General features: G+C 43.5%; 1 protein-coding gene across 1 annotated transcript in view; it reads left to right on the top strand.

Annotated features, from left to right (window-relative positions):
- Positions 1-17,102, top strand: part of LOC109916283 (engulfment and cell motility protein 2) — a 125,492-nt gene that overhangs the window by 31,364 nt on the left and 77,026 nt on the right. The window contains exons 6-8 of the mRNA XM_048608518.1: positions 590-689; positions 11,050-11,201; positions 13,799-13,877. Of these exons, the coding sequence (XP_048464475.1) occupies positions 590-689; positions 11,050-11,201; positions 13,799-13,877 (331 nt within the window). The remainder of the gene's footprint in view (positions 1-589; positions 690-11,049; positions 11,202-13,798; positions 13,878-17,102) is intronic.

Genomic DNA, 17,102 nt, shown 5'->3' with positions numbered 1-17,102 from the left:
CAGTGGATGCTGAATCAGTTTTTAATTTTTAAATCTGAAATAGATATACCTTTTACATGACAAAAATTTTAAGGCCTATGTGCCAAAGGCAGTTATGAAGTCAGGCCACAGATCAGCCATGATCTCACTGAATAGTGGAACAGGCTGAATGGCCTATTCCTGTTCCCATGTTCCTCTATATAAGTCTTTGACTAAGGAGGGCGTTGCAGCAGTGTCAGATCTGGGATTGGGGTTAATCACTGGACAGCAGTTATAACTTGGAACTTTGTCTAGTTTCTTTCCCCTCCCCTGATCTTGCCTTAACTATAGAACTGAGGACAGTATTCCTATTTGTATTCCTTTAACCCAAGTCTGTTCAGCTAACAGATCAGTCCTGGGCCCTTGTCTATCTGGCCAAGAAACCACACTGGGTAATACATTACAGGCCAGGTGTTCAGTAGCACCCTAGAAATTTGGAAAGCCCGTCCATTTAGGCACAGGATGGACACAGTCATTGATATTTCTGTCCTTCAAGCAGTGTATGGCCCAGCCTGTAAACATCAGCTGGTTTTTTGTGTACTGACCTGTTGAACTACGTGTTTCCCTGCAGTTTCGGCGAGATGCTAGCCTTCACACTGACCGCATTCCTGGAGCTAATGGACCATGGGATTGTCTCGTGGGATATGATCTCCACTGCCTTCATCAAACAGGTCAGGAGAGAGACAGACTAACGACCCGAAACGTTGACTTTCCTGCTCCTCTGATGCTGTCTGACCTGCTGTGTTTGTCCAGCTCCACCTTCATTGACTCTAACGAGCTAATGCCTGTGGTATCTTCCTCCCATTTGGGTCTCTTTGCCCTTTGCTTCCTTCTGAATGAAAAGAGACACGATTCGTCTTCAGCTGTTTAGAACTCTGGTGTCAAGGATCTGTTATCAAATGGAATGGATCATTGATTTTAGCTCTGTTCTATTGTGAAAAGGAAACACTTGCATTTTTTTACTGTGTCTTTTACAACCTCAATGTCCCAAGGCATGTTGCAGCAAATCAAGTACTTTTGAATTATAGCCACCTTTCCAACTCAGGAACCACAGCAAATAAAAAGACCCAAGTCAACTGACCAGCTAATCAGTGTTTGTGATGTTGGTTGAGGTATAAACATTGGCCAGGACACCATAGAAATTAGCGATCAGCAACAAATGCTAGCCTTGCCAATGACACCCATATGCCACAAAAGAATAAATTTAACATGATTCAGAATCTTGTATAGTTTAATCAGGTCTCCTCCCATTCTTCTAAACTACAAAGAATATAGACTCCTGTTCACTCAGCATCTCACTGTGGGACATTCCCTTCATCCCAGGGACCAATTTAGTGAATCATCACTGAACTATCTCCAAGTGTATCCTTCCTTCAGTACGAAGGCCAGAATTGTACACAATGCCCCAGATGTTTACTCGCCAAAGCCCTGTATGATTGTAGCAAGACTTTATTCTTATACAATACTCCAATCCCCTCGCAATAAAGGCCAACTTTCCATTTGCCTTCCCAATTGTTTGATTTACTTATATGCTAACTTTGTGTTCCTTGCACAAGCCATACACAAGTCCTTTAGTACGTCAACATGTACAAGTTCCACACATCTTACATGAATGACCTTGTACATGCCCACCATCTGCTATGTTGTTGCCCAGTTAACCTGTCTCTATTTTATTGCAGACTCTGTTCACTTCTTAGCTTACTTTTCCACCTACTTTTTGCCGATATAAAGCTGACGTGTCCAAATTTGCCGTGTGTTGATTTTTAAGTCTTGACTATAGATTGTGAATAGCTGCAGTCCCAGAAGTAGTTGTTGTAGCACTCCACTAGTCACAGCTTACTGCAGTCAGATGCCTAAGCATCAGCTGGCAAAATGGATAGTCTTTGCAAATGTAACCATAAGGCACAAGGCTGATCAGGTTTCTATTGGAAATGTTTGCAGCTGAATTAAGGTGGTGAGGCAGGGTTTTGAATGATTATTTATTTTGCTATTTCAATACTTCTTCCTTGCACTATGTATTTATTTATCCATGAACTCCTTCACTGTGAATGCTGATGAAGACTATGTGTATGTAGGGGAGGGGCTGTTGGTGTGTAGACATTATAAAGTGCAATGTATCCATTTCATATGTGATATTGGAAAATAATTCTTCTTCTGTCCTCACAGAACCTTTCAGGCCTGAGCTGGATGGTGAAATGCACTAGGCCCTTTCACCCGTGTACCTTGTTCCAAATTACATCTTGCACAAACCAAGAAAATTCCTGGTTTAGAAATAGGGATCTACAGCACAGAAAAAGGCCACCAAGTCTGCACTAATCAAACCACCGAACTATTCTAATCCCATTTTCCAGTCTTTGCCCCATAGTCTTGTATGCCTTGGCGTCGCAAATATACATCTAAATACTTCTTAAATGTTATGAGAATTTCTGCTTCTCCCACCCTTTTACAGGCAGTGAGTTCCAGATGCCCACCACCCTCTGGGTGAAAATGTTTTTCCTCGCATCCACACCAAACCTCCTGCCACTATCTTTTAAATCTATGCCCCCTAGTCAAATCTCCCTCCACTAAGGTGAAAAGTTCCTTTCCTATCCACCCTGTCTATACCCCTCCATAATTTTATTCATCTCAAGCATTTCCTCCCTCAGTCTTTTCTGCTCCAAGGAAGCCAACACCTGTCTGTTCAATCTCTTTTCATTGTTAAAATTCTTCAGTCCAGCCAACATCCCGGTAAATCTCCTCTGCACCCTCTCCAGTGCCATCACATCCCTTTTATAATGTGGATTCCAGAACTGCACACTCTAGCTGAGGCCTAACCAACATTTTATATATTTCTAGCATAACCTCCCTGCTCTTAAACTGTGTGCCTCAGCTAATAAAGGCAAGTATCCCATATGCCTTTTAAACCAGTTTGTCTACCTGCCCTACTACCTTTAAGGGACTGGCATACATGCACACCAAGGTCCCTCTGATCCTCAGTGCTTACCCAGGTCCTACTGTTCATCATTGTTTGTCCTCCCCAAGAGTATCACCCACACTGTTGTAGGACCAATTTGTGGTAATTGAAGGGCCTTCTTCTGAGTCCAGAATTCTGCTAGAGCACTAAATGGATAATTGTTTGCACTGATGCAAGAGCAGGTTGTTGTGCAGTTGGAACTGAGATGCATTGTTGGCACAGGAGATATTTCCTGTGCACTGATCCAGGTCACACATAATCTTTGGAGTTCTTCATGCTGACCTTGAGTCTCAAACAGAGGTACTTTGTTCCTTTTGTATCACACCATGATAAGCGCGGTTTTTTAAAAAATATACTTTGCCAGTTCTGGATCATCTTACAGCAATGTGCCAGCTTCAGGGGAGCCTTGAACTCAGCACTAGCAATGGAAAAAAAAGACTTGCATTTACATAGCATCTTTTGTGCTGATAGGATTTACCAAAACAGTTTACGTCTGACAGAGTGTAATATAGTTACTATTGTAATGTAGGAAACAACAGGACAGTGACAATAACTCCCCTGCTTTAAAGTCTTGCTGCAGGATCTTTTACAATTATCAGAGTGGGCAGCTAGGCCTTGGTTTAAAGACCTCGTCAAATACCAGTGTCTCTGACAGTGCAGCACACCCTCGGTAGTTTATTAAACTGTCAGCCTGGATTATTGCACTCATGTGGATCTTGAGCCATTAACCTTCCAACTCCAGTGAAAGTGATTTTCCCAAAGTAAAGCCTTTACATTTAGAAGCCAATAACATCTAAGTTCTGGACAGGGAGTTGAAAGAGAAGGAAGTGACAAAACGAGGCTGAAGAAAAATGATCAGAAGCAGACATTAGACTGTTAGAATGAAAAAGTAATAATTGGCTGAGGAAGCTGTGGAGTAAATAAAATCTTTGGAATATAAAGCTTACTGCACCCTTGGTTTGCTTGTTTGACAGCTGTAGCTCAAACGTTAAGACTTTTGCCCCAAGTCGAAAGTTGTGGATTTGATTCCCAATCTAGGACTGAGCACAAAAATCTAGGCAAATGCTTTCTGTAATACTTTGGGAGCATTGCATGATTAGAAAGCCATCTTTTATATAAGGCATCAAACACACTCCACCTTTCCATCAGCATCACAAAAAGATCTGATTTGATCATGATCACATTGCTGTTTGTAGGAATTTACTCTGTGCAATTTGCTGCTACATTTCTTTTGTTAGTGACTACATTTCCAAAGTACTTCTATGATGACAAATGAAGTTGAGCCCTGATTGGAAGAAATGAGAGGTCACAAGTCACTTGGGAGATGACAGTCTAGAGGCTGAAAATCAATGAGATCCGAGTACAAGTACGCTAGTAACTAGAAGCTGTGTCACAGGTTAGCAATGGCATGGAACCACAGGCAAGCTGGTGGCATGGCGTAATGTTACTGGACCAGTTATCCTGTGGTCATGCTCTGGGCATACAGACTCCAGTCCCATCATAGGAGCTGGTGGAATGTACCTTCAATAAATCCATTCTGGATTATAATGATAGGGAAGGAAGTCTGCAATCTTTACTTCACCTATGATTCCAGACCTACAATAATGTAAAATGGACTAGTATTGAAGGCCATTTATGGAATGGAGAATAAGTGCTGTCTTTGCCAGCGATGCCCATATCGCAAGAAAGGATAAAAGGGCGAGAAAAGAAACAAACCACTCATCAGGTTTTATCTCTGGAGGAATAAGTAGAGTAAAAGTAGAGAGTCTATGTTAAATCTGTGTTAAGCTCAGTTAGACCTCACTTGCTGTGTGCAGTTCTGGTTACCATATTGTTGAAGAGGTTGGAAAGTGCAGAAAAAAATTTACAAAGAAGATAACAGCAATGTCTCTTGGTATATATCAGCCTGGGTCTCTTCTCTCAAAAGGAAGACTGAAGGGCGACTGAATAGAAGTCTTTCAATTGAAAATGTCCAGAATTTTAGTGAATATGGATAGAATATTTTCTCTTGTGGGGGGAAAAGCAGAATTAGCAGCTATCAGTAATTTTTTTTAAAAAGCCACTGAGAAATTCAATAGGGTATTCAGCATAACAGTGATTACCCAGAGAACGGTGAGAATGTGGAATGTGTTACCACAGGGAGTGGTTGATGTAAATTGTGTATTTAAAGGTTTGTGTGATGCAAACATTGTGACCACTATAGTGATTGCAACAAATATCGAGGCGTCTCCCTGCTGAACATCATGGGAAAAGTATTGCCCTTGTCGGGACTGCAGATCCTGACTGAAGCATCCACCCTAAACCCCATGGCGCTTTCAGACCTGGGAGGTCTGCAATCAACCTGATCTTCGCAGGCCAGCAGCTAGAAGTGAAATGTCATGAACAAAGGTGATAGCAAAAGATCATTTTCATCAATCCCACCAAGACGTGGCCACGTGAGCAAGGGTGATCCATTTAAGCTGCTGGAGAAAATAAGCTGTCTGGTATAATTTCTCAATATGGTCCCCTGTTTCCATGACGACATGACAGTCAAAATCTGCTATAACGGAACAACATCAGAACCCTTTCAGATCTGTCCTACTGGTCAGACAGGGTGGTGTTCTTCCACTGATAGTCTCTTCAGCATGTTCTTCTTGCTGCTTGGGGTCATTTCCAGGGGGTGTCTACTTATAAACCAGAACTGACAGAAAGGTGTTCAGTCTCACTTACCTGAGATCCAAGTTGCTGCAAGTCCTGATCAGAGAGTTACTCCGCTCTGACAATGCTGCAGTGACATTCCACACCGTGGGTCACACACAGTGACAGATGGACAGACTCTCTCCCCCTCCATCTGTAAAGGGTTCGGTTTGACCCTCAGCATCAGGAAGACAAATGTCCTGGTCCAGGATGTTACCATTCTGCCGTCTATCAGCACTGACCATGTGGTGCTGAAGGTTGTGGATCATTCCACATATCTAGGCTCCGCAATCCCCAGCAATCTGTCTCTGAAGGCTGAAATCATCACACACCTAACCAAAAGCTGCAGCTGTGTGTGAGCTGAGTGAGAGAGTGTAGAACAACAGCAAGCTGACTGAGAATGCTAAACTGTGAGATTACCAAGCCTGTGTCCTCAGTGCACTCCCCAACAAACAAGGTGCCTGGGTAATAAATGCTAGGCAGGAGAAAGGGCCGAACAGTCTCCATTTTCGCTGTCCCCAGTGAATCCTCAGCATCTCTCTGGAATGTGCTAATTCCATCAGTATCCACTCATTGTTAATCCAATGACATCTACACTGGCTCAGCCATGTTCATTGGAACACTAAAGGCTGTTTGCCTAAAGACCTTGCGCTGAGTGACCTGGCCACTGGGTCATGACCTCCTGAGTGTCCATGCCTCCACTACAAGGACATAGGCACATGAGCTCTGACGATGGTGAACGTTGACAAGTGGGAGACGCTTACTGATGGCTGGGACCTGCTGCAGGCTGAGGGAAGATTAGAAAGAAGTGAGCAGAAATGAAAAGCTCAGCTCATCAGGAAGAGGGCCTAAAGGAAATAGAGGCCATTTTCCACCTTCCTGAGCCATTCTCTTCCCCCTCTGCGGAAAATGTAGCAGAGACTGAGTGGGAATCCTGAGCGACAGCAGGCAGAAGGCTGCCGCAACTAAGGTGAAGCAAGACAGGAAGTACGATGGAATTGGGAATACAGGGTTACAATGATGGATTCGGATGAGACAATGGCAGGAGGCCTGAGTACAGCTGAAATGCTAGCATGGAGTAGTTGGGCTGAACAGCACAGAAACTGAATATATATCCTATCGTATTCTTGTTGGAAAGGAATCTGAGACATCCCGGGGTGTTATGACAGGTGCTGTCCTAATATGGGGCTACTTTTTCCTTCCTTGTTTTAAAATGTGAAATAGTTTGATGTCTGAGCAAGTGACCCCAGTGAAAGAAGCCCCTGTCAAGTGTTTAACCTCAAAGTTTGTAGCTTTCTTCTGGAGTATTTCAGTTCCCATCTGCAGTGACACAGAGATCGCTGAGCCTGGACAGAATCCCAGACTCTATCCCGTGGGAAACTCCGGGGCTGACTTTAGCCAAGAAATCCTTTCCCACAGCTCAGAGGCCTCTTGCAAGGACACTGTGGCACAAAGCCAGTGTGTTGAACTCCTTTCTTTTTACTGTGTCACACACCATTGCCCAGGGCTGGAGGCATTCACTGGTCTGTCAGGGCAAACCCTCTGAAATAAAAGAAAGAAGAAAATGAAATTGGAAATGCTAGAAAACAGAAATAAAACAGGGAAAATAAAATCTTCAACTCCAGTCATATTGGGAATATAGGTTATGTTTCAAGTGTAGTCTCTGTGTATGAACTATTTTCAAAGTCAAAGTGGAGTAAGATGTAATAACAACCATTCATTGACATGTTGGGGGAGGGGGAGAACAAGGTGTGTGTTTTTCGAAGATTTTGATATGAAGTCTCCTCTCACATCTTAGACACATCTTGCTATGAGTTTCCACAGCACGAGATCAATCTAGTTTCTGCTCATTTTAGTCCCAGATTGATGTTTTCTATGCTCAAGTTGTTATCTAATTCACTTCTTTTCAAAAAAGAATTAATAGAATCCCTACAGTGTGGAAACAGGCCATTTGGCCCAACAAGTCCACACCAACCCTCTGAGGAGCATACCACCTAGGCTCACCCTCCTACCCTATCCCTGCAGTTCCCATGGCTAATCCACGTAACCTACACATGCCTGGCCACTATCAGCAATTGAGCATGGCCAATCCGCACATCTTTGGACTGTGGGAGGAAACCGGAGCACCCAGAGGAAACCCACGCAGACACGGGGAGAATGTGCAAACTCCACACAGACAGTCGCCCGAGGGTGGATTCGCCCGGGTCCCTGGTGCTGTGAGGCAGCAGTGCTAACCATTGAACCACTGTCCTGCCTTTTTAAAAAAAATATACACTTGGTGCTTCTAAAATAGTAGATGAAGAAGCAGAGAGGGAAAGAATGAATGAATTTATTCTGTCACCAAGTTGTGTTGATAAGTTCACTCGTGTGTGTGTGTGTGTGTGTCTTTTTCTGTCTGCCGGTATTGTATTCTGTCTCTTCTGTCTTTTTCTCACTCTTGCTGTCACACTCCACACTTTTAATCTCATCTTCCTGTTTCTGTCTTTTAATGCCTTTTGCTCACCCGCACTCCTGCTCACCATTCTTTCACGCTCTTCCTATCTTGTGTTCTCTCTCTCTCCCTCTCTTTCTCACTGTTAACTAATAACTGTCTCTCAAGATCCCCTCAGTCTCTCCTGCATTCTCTGATCATTCTGTCCTTTCTGTTTGTCTGGCACTATCTCTGTCACTGTGAGATTGTGGGGACATTAGAAGGTGGGAGGCTTCTTCTTATGAGACTCGGGTCACATTGAACCAGAGTGCTGAGGTTTGCAGGTTTGATGTCACACTCTGGGAACGTGCTGAATAGTTTAACTAATATCAGCCTTGCCTGTTCTAATTAGCACTTACAAACTGTGACTCTTATTCTTTGACAGGATAGTTTCTGCAATAGCTTCTGGATTTTGGATTGTACTGATTTTCTGCCAGGGTGGGTGGGGGTGGAGGTGGCATGGGGAAAGGGTGTTTTGGCTAGATAATGGAAACCTAGAATGAGACAGATCCCTGAAATCGCAGCTATTGGGTTACAAAAAGAATGACTGTATCTTCCAGCAGCTGCAGCAGGATGAGAGGATTACAGACCCTTCTGTTCTTGTGAAGGAATGTGTGTATTTATACAGCACCTTCTCGTTTTTCTGAAACAAATATTTCCCTTTGCATGGGAAAAGAACCCATCTTGAACAGTAGAGATTTGTAAACCACCACGGCAACAGACAGAATGTTGCAGTGCACAGAATGATCCCGCAGACAATAATGAGCTGAACAGTGACTTATTTGTGTCTAGGAGTGTGGCCTAAAGCTGCTGTGAATTTACAATGTTGATGAATCGGGTATATCAGATGCAGGAAATTCCAGGCCCCAGCCCCTGCCTCCCACCCCTCCCACCTCGGCAGAGCAGTGCCTTCACTACTATGCTAAGGGCTTGACCCAGATTGGGCGAGTCATCCCCTAGTTCAGTCTGATCACTGCGGGACCATCCCAAACTCTGCTGGAGAACCTGGTTTCTACAAATCACTTCTTCATAGAATCGCTAGAGTGTGGAAGCAGGCCATTTGGCCCATCAAGCCACACTGACCGTCTGAAGAGCATCTCACCCAGCCCCATTCCCCCTACCTTATCCCTGCAACCCTGCTTTTCCCATGGCTACTCCCATCTGCATATCCTTGGATGTTATGGACAAACTATACGCAAAACCGGCAAAACTGGGGTAATATACAAAATACCATGCAAGGACTATGAGAAACACTACATTGGCCAAACTGGAAGAAAATTGACAATAAGGATACATGAACACCAACTAGCCACCAAGAGACACGACCAATTCCCACTTGTCTCACTACACATGGGCAACGAGGGACACGAATTCAACTGGGACAACACATCCATAATCGCACAAACCATACAGGCACACCAGGGAATTCCTGGAGGCCTGGTATTCCAACTGGAACTCCATCAACAAACACATTGAATTAGACCCTGCGTACAAGCCACTTAGAAACAGAACCGGAAGTAATACCAACCACCCCAGCAAACCGAGGCATATAAATAACAAGTGGGACAGAAATGGATGCTTCACCGAAGGTGCACTGTTGATGTTATCTAGCAGGGTTACAACAATGGGCAATTTAGCATGGCCAAGCCACCTAACCTACACATTTTGGACTGTGGGAGGAAACCAGAGCATCTGGAGGAAACCCATGCAGTCAAGGAGGGAATGTGCAAACTCCACCCAGACAGTTACCTGAGGGTGGAATCGAACCCGGGTCCCTAACACTTTGAGCCAGCAGTGCTAACCACTGAGCCACCCTTTTTTGCTTCAGGAGGTGGGTGGCATGTGACACACTCCATTGTTTTTGAGAGGAACTGGTGGGGCAGTCTTTCTTTCCAGCGCAAGTCTATTTTTATCATTCTCTGTTTTGGTCAGCATTGCCTTTTGTTGTGCTGACCAGTGTCTCTAAATCCGGAGATCACAGATTCAGGTTCCTCTCGAGATATGAGCACAGACCCAGGCTGATGCAGCCTGCGTAGTACGGGGAGAATGCTGCATTGTCAGGGGATGCCGTCTTTTGCATAAGATTGTTAGCTAAGGTCCTGCCTGCCCTCTGGGCGGATGTAAAAAAAAATCCTACAGCGTTATTTGAAAAAGAGCAGCATTGCTGTGCACAAATTGATTATCCCTTAGAGATGCTGATTAGCTGGAAAAACGCTTTGATTTTGTGAGGCTGTGCAAGTTGATATATAAATGCAAGTCCTTCTTTCTAGCCTGTGTGTAGGCTGACCTCTGACTGCAACACTGATCCCTGTCTGTCTTGGCCTGTGAGAAACAAAATTAAAATTCAAGAGGACCCTGATGGGTGAATCCGTCCTTCAAGACCAAATGTATTTTGGCATTGTACTGTTGTTGTTCAGCATTGCCATATGGTGTGGTATTTTGTGTACATGATGCAAAATAGTGCCAATGCACATTTGAAGCAGTGGCTATGGTTTGTCTCTGTAAATGTCTCCTGGTTTCATTAACACTCATTATTCCTCTCAATGCTGGAGGAATCTGCTCATGGTTTCCGTGCAATTGATCTAACCTGCTAAACATATCTTAACAATTCACCGTTATGAACATTAAAAGAAACATTTTGAAGTATGCATTTTTTACAGTGCCTGGAGACCATTTAGCCCTTTATCTGTGTGCTAGGTCTGTATATGATTGGTTCAAACTAATCCCACTGTCAAATTTTCTTCCCGTGTTGTGGGAATCTGCCTAGATTTCAAATATTTATCTAAATACTGAATGGAAAGCTTTACCTCGCTCTAGGAGTAGGGTAATTTTGGGGCCAATGTTGTTTGCCTCTTCTAGACCCTTATGTGCTGTTTTAACCAGTGTTTACTTCCTATTCTGAATGATGTATTTATGTTTTACTTTCTCCTAGATTGCAAGCTATGTCAACCAAACATCAGTGGATGCTTCCATCCTGCAGCGGTCACTGGCCATTCTGGAGAGCATGGTCCTGAACAGCCAAAGCCTCTACAAGAAAGTGGCAGAGGAGATCACTGTGGGGCAGCTCATTGCTCATCTGCAGGTGTAAGTGTTACGCAGCTCACTGCTGAGTCCCAGCTGTGAGTGTCAGACAGCTCCACAGACCTGCATGTGCTTCATTAGACCTTGAAGCCTGAACCAAAAATTGAAACTGTCCTTTTGCTGAAGAGAGTGGGATTGACTCATAGCATTGACCCAGTCTCTTGCTGAATGGGTGAGATTAGTCAGAGGAGAGGGGGGTGTAGACTTACTGATTCTGAACTGATGAAGCAATCTGGTAGAGTTGCCAAGATTCCTGTTTGTCTAATGAGAGAACACTGCCATCTACTGTCACTGTGTGGTCATCATTGCAAACACTTTTGATTTAACTCATTCACTGTTGTCACATGAGAAGGGCAATGAAACAAAATGTGGAATGGGTGTAAAACATTTCCTAGATTCGAATTATAGACTGCAGCACAGACAAGAGGCCATTTGTCCCATTTGTGACCGTGATGATTCTCTGAAGAACACTCCAACTACTTATACCCTGGTTATATATGACGCAGTCAGTCAGACTAACTCTCAATTTTATTCCCTTATTCAGTCATGGGTTGAGGACGTTGCTGACCAGGCAGCATTTACTGTCCATCCCTAATTGCCCAGAGGGCAGTTAAGAGTCAACCATATTGCTGTGGATCTGGAGTCACATGTAGGCCAGACCAGGTAAGGATGGCAGTTTCCTTCCCTAAAGGACATTGGTGAACCAAATGGGTTTTTCCCCACAATCGACAATGGAGTTTATGGTCAACATTAGACTCTTAATTCCAGATATTTATTGAATTCAAATTCCACCGTCTGCCGTGGTGGGATTCGAATCCGGGTCCGCAGAACGTTATCTAGGTCTCTGGATCAGCAGTCCAGCGATAACACCAGTAGGCCATCGCCTCCCCTCCCTCTCAATGGCACCGTTTCAGTTTGAAGGTGGCCTCAGCTTTTACCTCCTCCTGAAACATGTCAGTAAAAGTTTGAGTTGTGCAAAATGCTGCCTAACCCTGTAGTGTCTTTTTCTCAATCCCCTCCCTTTCAGTCTGAGGTGGCAATTGCAGTCAAAGCCGTGATAATAATGCTGGAATCGGAGTCAAAGCCTGTCAGGCCCCTGATGGGGTTGAGGGATAAGATCCTAAACAAAATGGAGAGGCTCAATGTCATCCTTCTAGTACAGAGACCCTCAGCAGAACAGATTAGTTGAATGCCTGTCTATCTGTAAATATTTTGGTCTCTGTACCTGTGCCCGGCAGATTATTCCAAACATGAATCAGCCTTGAGTGACCAAGTTCTTCCTAATATCCAGGGAGGAGCTGACCTCCAGCATGGCTGGAGAATTGGTGCGGCCTTCCCACCAAAGTCCTCTTCCTCCTGATCCTAATAATGAGCTTGGGAATGTTGACCCCACTGCTCAAGACTGATCTCCAGTTTGATGTAGCTGTAGTGTAAGATTTAGAGAAGGATCAAACTCTGTGACGTAGGAAGAGCAATGTACCTCATTAGGGTCAATCAAGTAGAGTGTACAGACATGGTAAATGAAAATGTTATTTCAGAGTACGTCAGTACAGGGGAACCTGAAGCATGTACGTTTGTGTTATGAGAAGTGAGGTTAAAATGGACTATTAGGAAGGCATTTATTCCTCGGGAATCAGAGGATCTTGCAGCACAGAACAAGGCCATTCAGTCTATTGATCCTTAGTGCCGTTGTCCTGCAATGTCCACCTATTCCTTAGTGGAATTCTGAAATAAAAACAGAAAATGCTGGGGACCTGGGTTCAAATCCTGCCATTGTAGATGATGGAAGTTGAATTCAATAGATACTTGTAAAAAAGAACAAACTGGCTCGCTAATGCCCTTTAGGGGATGCAGTCTGGTTAGAATTAGTTTTCACTCCAGTTATAGAAATTAGCTTGCTAGCACGCTTACCTCTAACCCAGGATTTGCACTTCAGCTCCCACTCCATTCAACCTGATGTTTCAGTTTCAGGAAGTACAGTATTGTCTGAAGTGCATCTGGGCTGAAGGGCCTCCTTCTTCTTCTAACAATTCCTTAATTCTTTTGAGTGGAACATTAAATGGAGCTCATCCCTGCCCTTCGTTTATACATGAAAGATCTCATGGCATTGTTTGGAAGAAGAGCAAGTTATTCCTCGTAGTGTCTGGCCCAGCATTTACCCCTTGACCAACACCTCAAACAGATGATCTGCTGATGATCTAAAAATATTGCTGTTTGTTAGTTGCTGCGTAACCTACAATACAACACTGATTCCAATCAGCATAATCTTCATTCCTTGTGGAAGGCTTTGAGACATCCTTGTGTTGTGCACTGTGCCAGATAAACTCCTTGTCTCCACAAGTTTATAGTTGTGAATTCCCGAGCAAGGTGGCTGGATATCTGTCTGTAGTGATCAAGTTGGGTTTTTGTGGTGCCTTGTTAATGTCCCTACCTCTGGGTCAAAGGTTCTGGTTCAAGTCTCACCTCTCTCAGCTGAACAAATTGTTTTAAAATATGTATAGAAATGATAAGAGCACTGTCGGAGCAGTGCTTGTTATTTGTACCCACTGCAATACAGATTCTCTCAGCTGATAATTCTAAATATGTCATTATGCCCACAGATCGAACCAGGAAATCCAGACTTACGCCATTGCACTGATCAATGCTTTATTCCTGAAAGCACCAGAGGATCGTAGGCAGGTCTGTGTCTCTCTTTACCCGTCTGTCTGGGCGTCTCATTTTCTGCCGTACAATCTCCTCCGATCCCTCTTGCAGCTTGCTTTGTAGTCTCACCTGCTTAAAACATTCTGCGTTAGAGTGGCTTTGTTGAATGTCATTAAATGCTATTCTTACTAACTGAGCACTCTGCTGCTCACCACCATCCATAACCTCTTTCCATTCATTGCTACTGTCTGCTTTTTTTTGTCAACTTTGCTTGCAACAGAGCAGCAACTTGCATTTATCTTGTTCCCCCTTAGTGTGGTAAAACATTTCCCGGCACTTTTTAGGAGCTTTCCAGTGTCCTTTCCAGGACACACTGACATCAAGCTGCACAAAATGACTTTAGAGAGGTGAAACAAAACCTAGTCAAAGACTTTAGGTTTTATGGAGCATTTACAAAGAAGGAAAGAGACTGAGTAAAGAAATTTAGAGAATAGATTTCAGACTTAACATCTAGGCAGTGGAAGGCACTTTACTCAGTCAAAGGTGGACTGGAGGACATGGGGAATTGCCAGAAGGGTAAAATTGGATGAATGTCAAGATTTCAGATTCATTTTGACTTGGAAGACATTACAGGCTCAAAGGGGTCAGCTTTTACTGGATTACAGCTCCCACCAGCATACAGTCCTCTCCATCTTCACTAGACAGCTGCTGTTTGCCTGTCAGCCCGTGTGGGTGTAGTCACCTCTGTGTCCTCTTCTACTTTCTTTCATTACCTTCAAATTTCATTATATTATCTCCTGATTTTTAACTTTTCAAAATCCTTCTTCAACTGGAGTGTCTTTATCAGATTCCCACTCAACTTGCTCTGCTCCAATGAAAACATCCTTTTTTCCTATCCCCCTTGTCCGTGGAATAATCTTGTTGAACCTCTCCACAACCTACCCCATAACTTCAGCATTCCTCCTCAATGTTGGATATAGAAAGACCAGAATAAGCAAGAAAAGAAATAATGTGGGATTGTGCTTTTCCCTCGCTATCCCTGACTCTTCACAAGTGACAATTCCCCTTTCTTTCTTTGTTACTTAATTGTGTCCCAAGAGACTGCATTAGAATTTATGCCATTCCCCCCCAATTGTTTTAATTAGATTTTCATCCTCTGAAGCTATAATAAATGCCCATGGTCCTATCAACCCACATTCCCTGACTGCTCACCTCCCCACACACACCCCCATCTCTGTTTGTACTCTTTCCTGTCTATCATTACTAACCTATCTCTTCTTGTTGCTGCTCTAACTCATGCTCTGTGGATACGGCCGGTTGGTGTTGACGCTATTGCTTTGGGGGTCTCTGCTGTCACCGACAGTCTGTCCTTCCCTCCTCAGAAGGGGAGGAATCTGGTCTCGATCTGCCTTTGACAGTAAGTAATGATAAACGCGTGTCATTTCAAACCTTCAATGGGCTGTTACAGAACACGAGTTGTCTTCCTTCCTCAATGCAGCTCTCCAAAACTAGCAGCAAATCACTGCTGTCCTTATTAGGTAACAGATGCAAAAGAACAGGTGGACCTGATAACAACTTGCACTCGTTTAACACAGTAAAAGGTCCAGACGCACTTCACAGGAGCAATCCCAAAGAAGATTTGAGCACAAGCACCATAAAGAGATGTTAGAACAGGTGTTCAAAAGTTTGGTCAAAGAGGTAGGTTTTAAGGAGCATCTTAAATGAGGAGAGCAAGGTAGAGGGTCTAGAGAAAGAATTCCAAAGCTTAGGATTTGTGTAACTGAAGGCACAGTTGCCAGTAGTGAAGCCATTAAAGTCGGGGATCCCCAAAATGCAAAAATTGGAAGAGATTACTTATTTAGGGAATGGCAAGGCTATGAAGGAATTTAAACGTGAGAATGTAAAATTCCTCACAGCACTTGTACAAGTTGGTGTATGGTTAAATAGATGGGTGAGACTGGTTGCAGACTAATATTTAAGCCATGCCCTTGTTTACATCACATGGCAATCATCATTGACCAATCATATGCTTTCACAGGAAAGTCCTAGAAGCAGATGTGGACCCAGCTGAAAAGATGGAATTATCCTTCAAGCAGAGGAAGATTGTCTGAAAGTGTTTAAAATTCTGAGGAGGTTTGACAAGAGTAGCAGCAGAGAAATTGTTTACACGTAGTCATCTAGAAGAAGAATTTTCTCATGTAGCGATCTGCTGTGATTGCAAACACACTGATGGATTGGCAAAAACCGATTCTTCAATAGTAATTTGCAAAGTAGAATTGACTAAGTAATCAAGAGGGAAACTTTTGTCTAGCTGCAGCGTAAGGACCTGGGAGAGGAATGAGTGGGATTGTTAATTTAAAGAGCTACAACAACACGAGGAGCTGTATGGCCGACTGCACATGTTTAGAGGCACATAAATTAAATTGTTACGGCCCACCAGGCTTTGTTGAGCAATTGGCACGTCTGCAGTTCAATGTGTAAGACTATGTGACAACGCCAATACTAGCCAAAACACGTAACATTTTTTATATATCCTGGGGCATAAGAGAGCTATTCCACTGAGGCAAGCTTCACTTAAACTGGAATAAAGCAATAAAATTCAGATGCTGGGAATCTGAAACAAAACCAGAAATTGCTGAAGAAGCCCATTGTATTTAGCAGCATCTATGGAGAGAATGCAGAGTCAGCATTTCGGATCCAGTGACCCTTCATCAGAACAGTTCTAGAAATCCAGAATAAGACAAGACAATTTTCAGAGAGCGGACTTCAATGGAACAAGAACTGAGCTCGACAGGATTGACTGGAACAAGTTGTTGGTGGTAAAACAGTACCTGAAGAATTGTCTATCTTCAAAGAGAATTACGGCCAAGGTATAGTCCATCAAAGGGGAAAGATAGGACAAATCAATCCAGAGCACTTCCACTGACAAAAGAGATAGAAACTGAAGATAAAGGAGAGAAAATTGTTTTTGTGACAGGTGTCAGGTAAAAATACAGTTGAGAACCAAGTAGATGATTGAAGGTTCCAAGGAAAGGTGAAAAAGCATATTAGAGAAGCAAAGAGGGATCACAAGAAAAGACTGGCAGCCAACATCAAGGAAATCCCAAAGTCTTCTATCAGCATATAAATACTAAGAGTGGCAAATGGAAGTGGGAGGGCAGCAATTTGAGACCAAAAAGAGGATTTGCACATAGATGCAGGGGGCACAGCAGAGGTGTTAAAAGAATACTTTGAATCTATCTTTACCGAGGAGGTAGATGC

Source organism: Rhincodon typus, chromosome 19 (genome assembly GCF_021869965.1).
Source record: "Rhincodon typus isolate 14 chromosome 19, sRhiTyp1.1, whole genome shotgun sequence".
NCBI classification, from domain to species: Eukaryota; Metazoa; Chordata; class Chondrichthyes; order Orectolobiformes; family Rhincodontidae; genus Rhincodon; species Rhincodon typus.
This window is presented reverse-complemented; position numbering and strand designations above follow the sequence as displayed.